The sequence below is a fragment of the Pseudochaenichthys georgianus genome, unplaced genomic scaffold, assembly GCF_902827115.2.
Source record: "Pseudochaenichthys georgianus unplaced genomic scaffold, fPseGeo1.2 scaffold_1019_arrow_ctg1, whole genome shotgun sequence".
Classification (NCBI taxonomy): domain Eukaryota; kingdom Metazoa; phylum Chordata; class Actinopteri; order Perciformes; family Channichthyidae; genus Pseudochaenichthys; species Pseudochaenichthys georgianus.
In genome coordinates, this window is record NW_027261993.1 from 7,577 (window position 1) to 21,762 (window position 14,186).

The 14,186-nt window shown below is 44.6% G+C and overlaps 1 protein-coding gene across 1 annotated transcript in view; it reads left to right on the top strand.

Annotated features, from left to right (window-relative positions):
* The first annotated feature begins 13,794 nt into the window (after positions 1–13,794).
* Positions 13,795–14,186, top strand: part of LOC117440519 (polyunsaturated fatty acid lipoxygenase ALOX15B-like) — a 6,738-nt gene continuing 6,346 nt past the window's right edge. The window contains exon 1 of the mRNA XM_071202040.1: positions 13,795–13,819. Within this exon, the coding sequence (XP_071058141.1) occupies positions 13,795–13,819 (25 nt within the window). The remainder of the gene's footprint in view (positions 13,820–14,186) is intronic.

The following is a 14,186-nucleotide window of genomic DNA, read 5'->3' on the forward strand; positions in this document are numbered from 1 at the left end:
CTGGCCGGAGTTAAGGGGAACAGAACCAGGGGTGGGAACATGTACAGAGGACCCGGAGGTCAATCGTGTACGAGTGCGTCCCCGCCTAACGGTGCGTTTAAATCGTGCATTAAAGAGAACAGCTGTCATTGAGCATTTTCTCCCCTTGCGAACAGATTTAACGCGGCTCTGCCGTAACGCACCCACAGCGGACTCTCGATCCTTGGATGAGGAGTCCAGTCTGCATAGAGTGGTGCACCTCTGGACAGTAATTCTGTCCCTAGGTGCATAACACCCGGTACTTGTGTCGTTCTCAGAGAGAGGAGACGTCTGCCGCTCCAAGGGATCAGTTTGTGTGCCAGTGTGTGTGACTGGAGGCAACGCAAACTCCCTTGGCGGTTCATACACGATATCGTGTTGTCTATCCTCACGGGGACATGAAGTCCTCTGAGAGAAGGCAGGAAGCATTTTAGGGTGGGGAACACCGCTAAAAGCTCCGGGTAATTTACGCGTGCCCGCTGGAAGTCTCTGTTCTAGAGACCTCTCACCGGGCGACCTTCGTAAGTCCCCTGTCAGCCCGTCTGACCTGCGTTCGTGGTGAGCACCTTCCGTGAAAGGACTGCACCCGTAGTCGCGTCCCGCACTGGAAAAGTCGGGTGTAGTGCCACTACGCATTTCATAATCACCAAAACTCTCCGTAAGCCGTGGCGTTCGGGGTTTAGTTTTATTATGAGGCCCATGTTGAGCGGGTGCTTTACGAGGACATTCTCCTCCGTAATCTGACTCCGCTCGGTGGGCTTTATAGATAAAACCCTTCTTTCTGGGAGAGAGAGAACTCTTCTCTCCAGAATGTGGGTTGACTCTCACTGGGTTTGTGAAAACAGATACATTATAACTGTTTTGAGAAGCCCAGGCAGACATCGTGAGTATCTCCTGCTGTATGCTCCTTAGAGCCAGCTGGGATGTCACTCTTATGGCTCCGACCGGCACTGCGCATGTGCGTGACGGAGGTGCCTTTTCAGCTCCAGCCGGTACTGCGCATGTGTGTGCCGGTGGTGCCCTCACGGCTCCAGTCGGCACTGCGCCTGCGCGTGCCGGTGGTGCCCTTAAAGCCCTGGCCGGCACTGCGCATGTGTGTGGCGGTGGCTTCACGGACCCGTCAATAATCCGTCTTTTGAGAGATGCCGTAGCTGCTCTTGAAAGGGGAAGGATTGACGGGCCGTTCTTTACAGCTCTAGCCGGCACTGCGTACGCACGTGGTGGTAGTGCCCTTAAAGCCCCACCCGGCACTGCGCATGCGCGTGGCGGTGGTGCCTTCACAGACCCGTTTATTATCCGCCTTTTGAGAGAGGCCGTAGCTGCTCTCAGAAGGGGATTTATCGTTAACGGACTGTTTATTGTCTTCCTTTTCATTTTTTTGGGCTGCGCCCTTGGCCGGAGCCTGAATGCGTTAGCGGAAAATGGTTTATTCAGACAATAACGATGTGACATGTGTCTTGTGCGGACTTGAGGATGGCGTTGAGGCATCTCTCAAGGCGGCGGGGACACATTTAGAGCCGGGGAAGGAACTTCCAGCTCTGTCACGGAGGGGAGAAGGAGGGGCTGTCAGGCCGCTCGCTTCTTCTTCCTCGCCTGCTGGCCGAAATTCTGGGTCGGCTGTGCCTGGGCTACAGCCGGAACCGGAGATTTTCTAGACCAACTCGCCCTCGTCTCCTGCCTGGGCTGGGGACTCGAGGCGGGCTGTGCCCTCTGCTGTCCTGGTACTTTGAACCCAGCAGAGCGCGGTGCAGCGTGGGCGAAGGGCCGCCGTTGCAAAGGCCGCGGCTGGACCCTTCGAGGGAGACAAAGGTGGAGAGCCTCGTCTTCCTTCTTTTTCGACTCGCACTTCCTTTGCATGGAAGCGAGAGCGGAGCCGAAAATCCCCTCGGGAACGATGGGCATGTCAAGCACATCTTCCTTTTCCCGGTCTGGGAGGTTGGTGAGGTTGAGCCATCTAGCTCTTTCCTGCACCACCATGATCCCCATTACCTTGCCCGTGGCCTGGACGGCGCAGCGTTGGGCACGGAGACAAATGTCTGTGACCGCGGCTATCTCGTCCAGAGTGGCCGGTCCAGGATTGCTCGACATATCCTCACAGAGCTCCGCTTGGTATGCGGTTAGCATCGAGGAAACGTTCAGAGCCATGGCGGACAATGCTGCGGCTCTGTAGGCCCGTCCCGTCATGGTAGACTGGAATCGGTCCGTTTTCGCTGGCAGCGTGGGGTTCCTGCTTGGCGGCTGGCCCATCCTCGGTAGGAGGTGGGCTGCCACCAGCGGTTCCATAGGTGGTATGTGGAGCAGGCCAAGCCTCTCCATACAACACACTCTCACTCCCTAAGCGTCCAATAGCGACGTTTGGTCAGTGTCCGTGGCGTCCAATTGTGACGCTCCTAGGCTCCTTCAGCGTCATAAAGAGACGCAAATAGCTTTCAACTGATTGCAATGTATTCCCATCTGCGTCGGGATTTGACGCTCATGGACGCACGGCATTCGTTTATGTCGGCTGCCCTTAAAGGTAATGTGAGCGTCCATTCCCAGGAGTAAAGGATGGCAGAAGACACTACACTACCCAGAATCCCCAGCTATCGTTTGGACTACACCATGTGCTCTTGACAAACCCCGTGATAGTCCTCAAGCTCTGTGATTGGAGAGTGTGCTCCGAGGGTTAAGCCGATTCTCGAACAGCACTTGAAATGGGATGGAACCACGGCAGACTGTCCAAAACTGGATTTGAACGGGTCCACCGCGTCCCCCCTCCCCCACCTCGTCCCCAGAACTACACATGCTGGCTATTCTGTTTCGCAACATGTTCTCTATGGCACGTCTCTACTGGGAGTTGTAGTTTTAAAAGACGTTTTCGTATTTCCCATAATAAGAAGTTGCCAGTATTAAACTGTGTACATCCCTGGAGGTTTAGGGGCTAGGAAACACTCACATTTAAAACATATCATTAATAAATGGGTGAAAATTGCTTGTGCCCATTATGGGCAGTATTACTATATATACCCACATGCCAGCTAAGGTCAGAAGAGCTTTATTTAACAGCTGGTCTTATGTGTGTGACCCCTGTGATAACATTACATTACATTAATTGATAAGCCTGAAACATGCACTTGTCAAGGTTCAGAGGCACATTGTGCAAATATGGCAGTAGCCATCGATCAGCTTAAGATAAGATATACTTTATTGATCCCAAGTTGGAAAATTTGCGTTACATCAGCATGTGTAACAGTTAAATATGCAGTTGTGTTTATTTGAAAATCATTTAGTATAATCACATAAATTCTGTGTTTTATATTCAACAATTCTGTGTTCTTTATTTATTGATTGTTCAATACCTGACAAGGCCGGAGATGAAATATCTACATACATCTATAAGAGTATAATACATTATGTATAATATCAGTTAAAATAAGTGCTTCAACATAGTTAACATTGCTGGAGGTATGCACAAATATTGATAGATGTCTTGTAATGCACTATTGAGGAACCTGCAACCCAAGTTTTTCATTCAGTGCAGAACTACACCACAGTTGTGTAGGCCTATATGATATGTCAATAAACCTTAGAAAATCTTGAAATCTTGAAAGGGATGTGCAAAATAGTCATTACATACAGTCTTTAATTAACAATTAGTAGAGAATAACGAGTAATGAATACTTTATAGGGATCGTATTAATATCTAATAATAAAAATATTGAAATTCAATAACATGCTTTAACCACCAGGTGTCCCTTTATATCAACTGTGCACCTTTATGGTGTAAATACAGCCTATCTACCAATTGGATCAAATATAAAAGTCAGCCGAATTAGTGTTGATACTGCAAGGAGACGCGGATTTTGTTAAACTAATATGTTTAGGCTGTGGACCAACACTATACATTGACAGGGAAGGGGGTAGCAATAAAGATAACACCATTAAACAGTTACACAACATAACAGAAATAATATCGATAGCAGCGTCCCTAGCAACCACCTTGGTAACAATGAAAACGTCGCGATTTCCTGAAGTAATCTTCGTAATAACTAGCAAACTAAAGATCATGTACATCCACTGCACACATAATCTGAAATAACAACTCATATTTCTCGCATCAAATGACATCAAAACGCATTTTAATGGCCAAACTAACTTTAAAATAGGCATTTTACACCTAGAATAAAATGAAGTTCGGCCATGTTTTCTTTTTCTGCAGGGAGACATTTGAAGATCACGTGACATAGACGCCAGCCATCGGAATGAATGGTGAAAAAAACGGGGTTTGTCAAACAGAGCACATGGTGTAGGCCAAACGATAGCTGGGGATTCTGGGTAGTGTAGTGTCTTCTGCCATCCTTTACTCAGAAAACATATTTGTTTCTCCGAATCGAAGGGGAAAAATACAAAAGCATTGTACACAATTTAAACCAATCAATGTTGTGTAATTAACAAGGATAATCTGGTGTTTTTTAGTCGATGAGTAGTGCAGATATCACTGTAAAATCAATCGACAGTAAGAGGAGTACTTACTTCCGGGTGTAAAATTCTCCGTTATCCAATGGGAATGGATGCTCACATTGCCTTTAAGGGCAGCCGGCATAAACGAATGCCGTGCTTCCATGAGCGTCAAATCCCGACGCAGATGGGAATACATTGCAATCAGTTGAAAGCTATTTGCGTCCCTTTATGACGCTGAAGGAGCCTAGGAGCGTCACAATTGGACGCCACGGACACTGACCAAACGTCGCTATTGGACGCTTAGGGAGTGAGAGTGTGTTGCTCCATACCGTCACAGTCAAGGGAGTGGGCACCCTGGATTGGGGCCTTGTTGCTAAAGGGCCGGTCTCTCCACGAGATTGACACCTCATCCAACATCTCCGGGAAGACCGGGAGGAGTTGCCTCTTTGCCCTCGTTGTTTGGGAAAAAAGTTTTCCCTCGTAACGGGACCTGGAGGTCTCCTTGGCCACTTCGGGCCATGGGATGTCGAGTTTGGCCGCAGCGTGCTGACACACGGCTTGTAGGTCCATACTGAGACAGGGCGAAGCTGGTGTGCTGTCGCCCGGGGGAGCAGCCATCGCTCCCGGCTTTGCAGCCTGAGTCGATGACATGAAGATGTCGTCTTCCTGCTCATCCGAGTCAGACAGGAGGAACTCAGAGGTGTACTCTTCGTCCTCCATGCAGTCTAACTCCAGGACATCTTCCGCGGGTGAAACCGTGGTGAGGTCCAGTCGGGAGCCCCAGCTTGGTAAAGCGTGGGGCCCCGTTCCCGCGTCTCTTGCCGCCACCGGATCTCGGCCTGATATGGCGCGGGATTCCGGTTCTGCGGGTGCCGCTGTCGGTGAGCCCCAGACCGCAGTGAGGGGCTCCATCTCTGCGGCAGACGTCCCCGTGTCTTGATTGCCGGTCGGCGGATCAGTGGACATGAGGGGGTCCCGTCCCGACAGGTTAACTTGTTGCGCTAACCTTCGGTGGAGGCTCTTCACGGTGAGGCGGGCACAATGTCCGCACGAGCTGGGGTTGTCGATGGCCTCCTGGGCGTGTTCCAGCCCGAGGCAGGACGAAAAGATCTGGTGTGAGTCTGTGCCTGACACTTTCAACCCGCAACCGCAGCGCCGAGCCTCCGAGTTCCTGACTCCTCTGGTGTGAGGCGGAGAGGCATCCATCTCGTTCGCCGTGAGGCGTGGAGAGGGTCCGCTCATGACAGGTACGTTCGAGAAAAAAATGTTTACCGATCTGTCTTTAATCCGGGGGGAAAAAGGACAGCGTGGGTCTTTTTCTCTCAAGGATATTACCTGGTATGGTAATATTCCTGTAATCCTTTTCTTCTCCGTGGAAGAGAGAAGAAAAAAGAAAGTGTCCTCGCTACCGTGGTGCCGGTAGTGAGGGAAAAAACACAAGTTAGCAACTGGTGTGTTGCTAACTTGAAGTCAAAACCTTACCTTACTCCAGAGGAAGAACGGCGAGGTTGACTATAATACTCTTCTGTGAGAGAATCGGGTAGCCGGCTAACGCCCGTCGACCGAAAATTAGCTTGGGTTCAGTCTGTGGACTGTTAAGCTAGCCCGGCTACCGTTCAAGATGTGCTCTGAAGCGAGAAGAGGTGTTTGAATGACGCATGCGTCGTGGCGCAGGCTACTTATAGGGGGTGATTTCCCCTGACGTTGACGTCAAGAATCACCGGCCAATCAGGATTGGCGTAATGAGATTGATGCTTCTGTTTGCTCCGCGATGAGGCGCATCCCATAGTGAGACATCGAACGGAGTGTTATGAATGAGAACTGCTGACACATTCACTTCAAACGAGCCGGACCATTGAAAGTGCTGATGCATAAGTAAAACTCTCAAGTACCTTGTTATTTTTTATCAGCCAAGGTACAAGTGAAACAGGTGGGTTTTCAGTTTACAACGCAAGATGCTAGACTCTGCTTTCTATACGTGAAGCTAAAATGCATGTATTTTTTCAGCTGTACCTGGGTCCACTTCGAAGTGATTATCTTTTGTTATTATTATTAGTTCATATTTGTTTTTGTTTTGAATTAATGGGTAGAGAGAAAACACATATTTATCTTTTTCAGATCACATACCGTTGCCTTAAAAAACATTATTTGTTTATTTCCCTGTGGTGTCTCAGTTGCAGTAACTGTTCAGCTCAGCTGACTAAAGGGATGTTTCACTCAGACAAGATAACCTTGACTGTCCAGAAAAGGTTTTGAACATATCGCTTCATTATAAGATAATGTTCAACATGTTTTTAATGTTTCATGTGAAAAGTGTTTTATCCAGTACAAAATAAACTCACAGCAGCTTTTAAGTCAGAATGTACTTGAACACAGTGAGCTACACTGATATTTTGAATGAGCGAGGAAGCTTGTGTTGATCTGGTGTGCTGCATTTTATACACAATCATGTAAGTATTTTTCCTCATTGACTTCCATGTCAATAAATATAAGTACAAGACTGCCTGTCTGCACACTATGACAATGCATTTGATGTTTTTTTGCCGAAAAAAAGTGTCAGCATTCTCATATTATTTTCACATTTCCTGCTTAAAAAAAGCCTGGTCTTCTGCAAATGATAGACTTGCTCTCCATTGAAGAGCTGCAGTGTTCAGCCCACTGAAGCCATGCCTCTGGCTCAGAGCTTTAGATTAGAGATTTTTCTTTCATAAAAAACTGGTTTCCTAGTTTTAAAGAAACAACGATATCAAACCTGTCACTAATGTTTCCGTCTTTCTTGTGTCATTTTACAATGATTACTTATCCATATTGCATCATACAAATTATATTTAGTAATTCTATGAAAACCTGCATTACAATTTTCTCCATCTTCATCTGATCTCTCATCACATATTTCTAGTAGTCTCAATAGCCTCTGGCGCTGTGTGACCTTAAAGCAGAGAAGGAAGCAACTAATTGCACAATCTGAGCCGTGGTTGGCAGGACCAACTGGCAAGCCCAAAATGTTGCTTTGGACATCCGGAGTATAGAGATCTTATTATTCATATTTCTGTGGAGCTCGGATATTTACTTAACTGGTACCACCTATACCTACTGTTTTAATTAATAATGAATCGGTAATTGATTCTCAGGAACTTATGTGAACAATGATGTCCAATGAAAGTAAGGGTGGATTATGGTAAGGTTTTCCATTTTAACAAATCTACAACTGATATCATGCCAGGTTGCATAAAGAGAACACTGACAGCACACAACATACAAGCCTCGACTGATATTTGCATATTTGGTTTGCTGAGAACATAGGTCATGTAAATGGCAATACAAATGTTTTACTGTACATTAGTGTATTGGGTAGGTCAGCTCAAAGGATATTGTAACACTTTGGACCCGTCCTCCTTTTTAAACACTAACAAATTAAATAAAACAATGTCTGACAGTGACAACTAAACTTGAACATTACACACTTTGCAATGGCAGAATTCATGGCATTGCTTACATGATATTGTACAGGTAAATTAAATAAAGTGTCTATTTAAATGTTCTCATTAAATTACATAGCATATAGCTTCCACTCCTCTCTGAAGATCCTCTCCAAATCCTTCAGGTTTTGAGGCTGATGCTTGGCACCTCGAAGCTTCAGCTCCCTCCACATATTTTCTATGGGATTAAGGTCCGGAGACTGGCTGGCCCCCCCCCTCACCTTAATGTGCTTCTTCTTTAGCCACTCCTGTGTTGCCTTGGCCGTATGTTCAGGTTTATTGTCCTGCTGGAAGACCCATCCACGACCCATTTTCAGTGTCCTGGCTGAGGGAAGGAGGCTATCTGCCAATATTTTAGGGTACATGTCCCCGTACATCCTCTCCTCGATGCAGGGAAGTGGTCCTGTCCCCTTAGCAGAGAAACACCCCCAAAAGCATAATGTTTCCACCTCCATGCTTGACGGTGCAGATGGTGTTCTGGGGGTGAAGTCAGCATCTCTCTTCCTCCAAACACGGCGTGTCCAGTTGATGCCAAAGATCTACATTTTGGTCTCATCTGCCCACTTCATCTTCTCCCAAGCCTTCTCTGAATCATTCAGATGTTCAGTGTCAAACTTCAGACGGGCCTTTCATGTTCTTCTTGAGCAGGGGACCTTGCAGGCGCTGCAGGATTTGATCCATTATGGTGTCGTGTGTTACCAATAGTTTTCTTGGTGACTGTGGTCCCAGCTGCCTTGAGATCATTAATAAGATCCTCCTGTGTAGTTCTTGGCTGATACTTCACCTTTCTCATCAATACCCCACGGGGCGAGATCTTGTGTGGAGCCCCAGACCGAGGGCGACTGATGCTCATTTTGTGTTACTTCCATTTCAGAATGATCGCACCAACAGTCGTCTCCTTCTCACCATTCTTTTTGATATTCTGTCACCCATTAGTCAAATAAACCTACCATTAAAATGATAGACTGTTCATTTCTTTGTAAGTGGGTAAACTTACTAAATCGGAGCAGAGAAGTAAGCGGCTCATTGAACAATCTGAGCCGTGGTTGGCAGGACCAACCAGAAGATCCAGAGCCGGCAAGCCCAAGATGTTGCTATCCACATCTGCAGTGTAGAGAATAGCCCCTTGGCTCTGTTTGACCAAAGCAGAAAGAAAGCCACTAATTGACCACTCTTGCGGCTTTCACACCAGCGCTTTTCAGTTTCTAGCTCCGAGCGGGAGCTTTTCTGATTCAGCTCCGGTTTCCCTTTTCAGCTCCCGCTCTGTACACACCGCCCACTGGCGCCCCAGAGCTGCCCTTGCTGCGTCATGACGTCACCGTTTACATCGCTGATTTGCCCCCCAAAGGCAGCTCACAACAACAACAACAACTGCGTCGGGTCGATGATCGTGTTGCTTTTAATCACACGAAGCCAGAATAAATTGAATAACGACTTCTCCAACCTTATACTTTGCTCCAGAGTGCCGTGGTTCATTGTTTATTAATGTGTTTCTGCAGCATTTACCGACCGCTGCAGTGCTGGCTGCTCGTCCACCGGAGTTTATTCTCCCGTTAGCTCCCGGTTAGCTCACACTGCAGCGGCCGCTCTAACGTATTCACTGTCCGACTCACACAAGCAGCTGATGCATATCCCCAGTCCCCCTTAGCCTAAGTGAATGTGTGTCAGTCTGAATTGACACTGTTTGGTATCACAACGCTGTTATGAAAGTTTCTCTGGTATAAAACGGGTGATGTTAGCATAGCAACCAAAGCTAAACTGACTACTTGCATCCGATAGCTGCAATAATACAAAACAACACATCTGCCTCTCTCCACAATGATCGATAACAGTGAACGGATGGTCAAAGTAAGGTACACATAAACAGAACCACACGAAGCCTGGTTAGTGTTGCCTGACTTTATAAAGTGTGTTTATAGGCACTACTGCTTGTAGGCAGGCATAACAGTCGACCCATGGGAGGTGGGTTTAGTTTCCTGCACGCCTCGACGTAAGCGACGTCGCCTCTTAGCTCCAAAGCTCTTGCCTCTGGACCGACAATTTTTTGGAGCTGGAAATGAAGCGGATTCCGGAGCTAAGAGCCGGCGCAGCTCCGGTGTGAACTGGAAAACCCGGCGCTTTTCAGGCTCTAGCTCCGAGCCGGAGCTGAAAAGGCGCTGGTGTGAAAGGGGCATCTGAGCCAAACCAGAGCTGTCAAGCCCAAAATGTTGCTATCGATAACTGCAATGTACAGTAGCTTAATTCATATTTCTTTGTATCTAGGAAATTCCCCTGTCAGGCACTCAGCTGATAGCTATCGCTAACTGTGTTGATTCGTTTTAATATGGTAAACAATGCTCAATGATTCTCAGGAAATCTGGAACTTGTTTGAACAACCTTGGATATTGTCCAACAAAGCAAAAGTGACAAGTGATCCTTTTCATCGTTACCACATAACTGAAGGCGGTGCTGGCAGTTACTGTCCGCCAAATTCTATTAAACCACTTTAAGGATCGTCAATCAACTTGGTTTCCGATGAAAGGCAAGTAAGTGCATGATTCAGGCAACATATTCCTTTCAAGTACACAAATTCTCACGCATTGAGATCCACAAGATTGCCCTCCCACCTTGTCTTTTATTCCTACAAAATGCCAGAGAAAAACGACTGACTGATAAAACCTCAGGTTGCACAACGAGAACACTGACAGCAAACAAGCTTCGGCTGGTTTAGTTTACATTTTGGTTTGCTGAGAATGTATGTAATATAAATTACAATAACAAATGTACTGTACATTAAAGTGGACACATACAGTGTCATAAGGATTCATACTAAGGACAACAAGAAAACTGCTGACACATTCACTTCAAACGAGCCGGACCATTGAAAGTGCTGATGCATAAGTAAAACTCTTAAGTACCTTTTTATTTATTATCGGCCAAGGTACAAGTGAAACAGGTGGGTTTTCAGTTTACAACGCAAGATGCTAGACTCTCTGCTTTCTATACGTGACGCTAAAATGCATGTATTTTTTCAGCTGTACCTGGGTCCACTTCGAAGTGATTATCTTTTGTTATTATTATTAGTTCATTTGTTTTTGTTTTGAATTCATGGGTAGAGAGAAAACACATATTTATCTTTTTCAGATCACATACCGTTGCCTTAAAAAACATTATTTGTTTATTTCCCTGTGGTGTCTCAGTTGCAGTAACTGTTCAGCTCAGCTGACTAAAGGGATGTTTCACTCAGACAAGATAACCTTGACTGTCCAGAAAAGGTTTTGAACATATCGCTTCATTATAAGATAATGTTCAACATGTTTTTAATGTTTCATGTGAAAAGTGTTTTATCCAGTACAAAATAAACTCACAGCAGCTTTTAAGTCAGAATGTACTTGAACACAGTGAGCTACACTGATATTTTGAATGAGCGAGGAAGCTTGTGTTGATCTGGCGTGCTGCATTGTATACACAATCATATAAGTATTTTTCCTCAGTGACTTCCATGTCAATAAATATAAGTACATGACTGCCTGTCTGCACACTATGCCAATGCATTGGATGTTTTTTTGCCAGAAAAAAGTGTCAGCATTCTCATATTATTTTCACATTTCCTGCTTAAAAAAAGCCTGGTCTTTATTGCAAAAAAGGACGTTTTTGTACATGAGTTTTGGTCTTAATATGCGCTGCTCAATATGGGCCTAATAAGGCAGTAGTACCAGAAGAATATTAATTCTCCCATAATAACACTTAATAAATATAATCTATTCTTATGTAACAAGACATGAAAATATAGGTGTTAATTAAGTCTAAATAACTCAAAAGTAGGTATTCTATCTAAGAATGTTCTCTATTTTAAAGTGAAGTCTTGTTCATAACCAATAAGCTAGTAATTTGACTCTAATTGACCTGAACAGGTTCCCTATTCTAAAGTTGCCTCCTCTTCACACTTTGTAAATACATTATAGCACAAAACTACTGAAATTAACCCCAACAGTACATGAACAAAGAAGGCACACGTTGAAATATCTGTTTTATTAATGAACCACCAAAGAGAGGTTCAGACACATGTTCCAAAACATGTCAAGTTAAAAAGCAGTTAAAACTTATGTATTGAAGTCAATGGGGAGAGAAAAATCATCTTTCGATCCCGTTTGAATTGTGCCACGAATTACTCAGATGTTTTTCAATTTAAAAGATAATTTTGCAAGTAAAAAAAAAAATGGTCGTACAACTGTGAAGTAACACTTTTTTTTTTTGTGTGAAACCGCTCAATGAACTCCATCTCTGGTCTCGCACAACACACGTTACCAACACCGAGACGGCCGTCACGTTGGCACATTTCACCTCTTTCTTTCAGAATGAGGTGAAAAGTATTAAACGAGGAGAAAATCACTACAAGTCTGGGCATGTTGAGAGCTGTATATACACAAAAGGGGAGTTAGTCGGTTCCGTATGCATTTTCTAGTTCTACTACTTCTTTCTGGACACTCCCACAAACTGTTTGTATAAATAGCAGAATCAGTGGGGATTACCTTTATCGAAAGATCCTTTCTTCAGAGAAACTTCTCGCTCATTAAAAGGTAAGAGAGATGCTTTGTGATTGTTGATCAGTTAAGCAATGACTGGACAGTAACACATTCAGTGGGACATGTTATATTAGTTGTATAATACTTTTTGCTTAAGTCATTTTAATTATGATACCAGAATTTGAAGGGTTTCTTTGCACTGAGGTTGATGTAATCACAGTTACTCGTATTAGTACTGAATGGTTATTATAACCATTATGGTCTCTCACAACCAGGATTCTTCTGCTTTTCAGAGTGAAAATGGTGGACTATAAAGTGACAGTATCCACTGCCTGCCTCGATGATGCCGGCACTTCAAGCAGGGTCCACATTAAGCTGATGGGAAGAGATGGGGAGAGCGAACGCACCTGGCTTGAAGGAGATTCCTCTTTCATCCCAGGAGCTGTAAGTCTTAAATATGCCTTTCTATTTTTAAACAAAGGCTTTAACATGCTTCCTCAAACTGAACAAGAGATAACACACACACTTGTAATTTACAGAAACTCAAATAATATAAACCTTTAATTATCCCTGTAGGGTAATTCAGTTGTTTATTAAGCTAAATGAATAAGATTGAAATACAAGATAGCAGAGGTAAGTGTTCACACAAGGAACACTCTGCAGCCTTGACATCTAGTTGCTCTCTGGGAAGAGGAAGCAAAGACAGTGAACATATCTTCTGTATTGCACACATTTGATAATTTTCTCAACCCTTATACATTCAGTCATTTTGTGATAATCATTTGGATGTCTAAGCTTATTGGTTATCAAATACACTTTATCTCTTGTATCAATGTTTCCAAACAATTTCTGTCATTACACCAGGTGTCTTCTTTCACTGTTTCCTGCCCTGTCTCCATTGGAGAGCTACATCAGATAGAGCTAGACAAAAAGCCACCAGAAATACAAGACGATTGGTTCCCTGTCAAGGTGGTAGTCGAATCCCCTGAGGGAGACACCTACAAGTTTCCCATTTTCCGCTCCATCACTACCAGTGATGTACACTACTTCAATGAGGAAAAAAGTTTGTGAAATGTTTGTTTGACATCCTGTACAATGTGCACTTTCCAGAAGATATGAAGTTATAACAAGTTATTCACCTGGTCTATAAAGAGTTCAGAGAAAATTCTGTATGTTAAATCTGTTTTTGATTCTTTTTTTAAGCTCCAGTGATGATTGCTTCTTCTATCCAGTGTATTCAGTTTATTTCAAACAAGTTATGGGATTGGATTGAGCCAGATTGGCGAGAGAGATACTATCTGTAAGTGCTCAGAGCATATTCACATTTTAATTGTATTTATTCCAAAGATAACATGTATCAAAACCTCCTCCACCTGGGTAAATATATTCATGATATGTAATGACAAATGAATCACAGCGTGACATTGTTGCACCAGGATTTATGATTACAAATAAAATGGCCTACTTGTAGGTGCAGTTTCTCCCTAGTTTGAGCATTAGAGTTGTAGTTTTAACAGCACAGCCTCACCACCTTTTTCTTTTTAACACAGCTGGCATTTGGATGGAGAAGGAATTCCCCATTGCATGAAGGCAGAAACGACTTCTTCTCTGCCCTCGGAGGTCCAGTTCTCCTGGACCAAGGATTGGGAGTTTTACTCCAATGTCATCGCTGGGTGAAGCCTTTAGAACACCTACCCACCCACCCACCCACCTACCTACCCACCTACCTACCTACCTACCTACC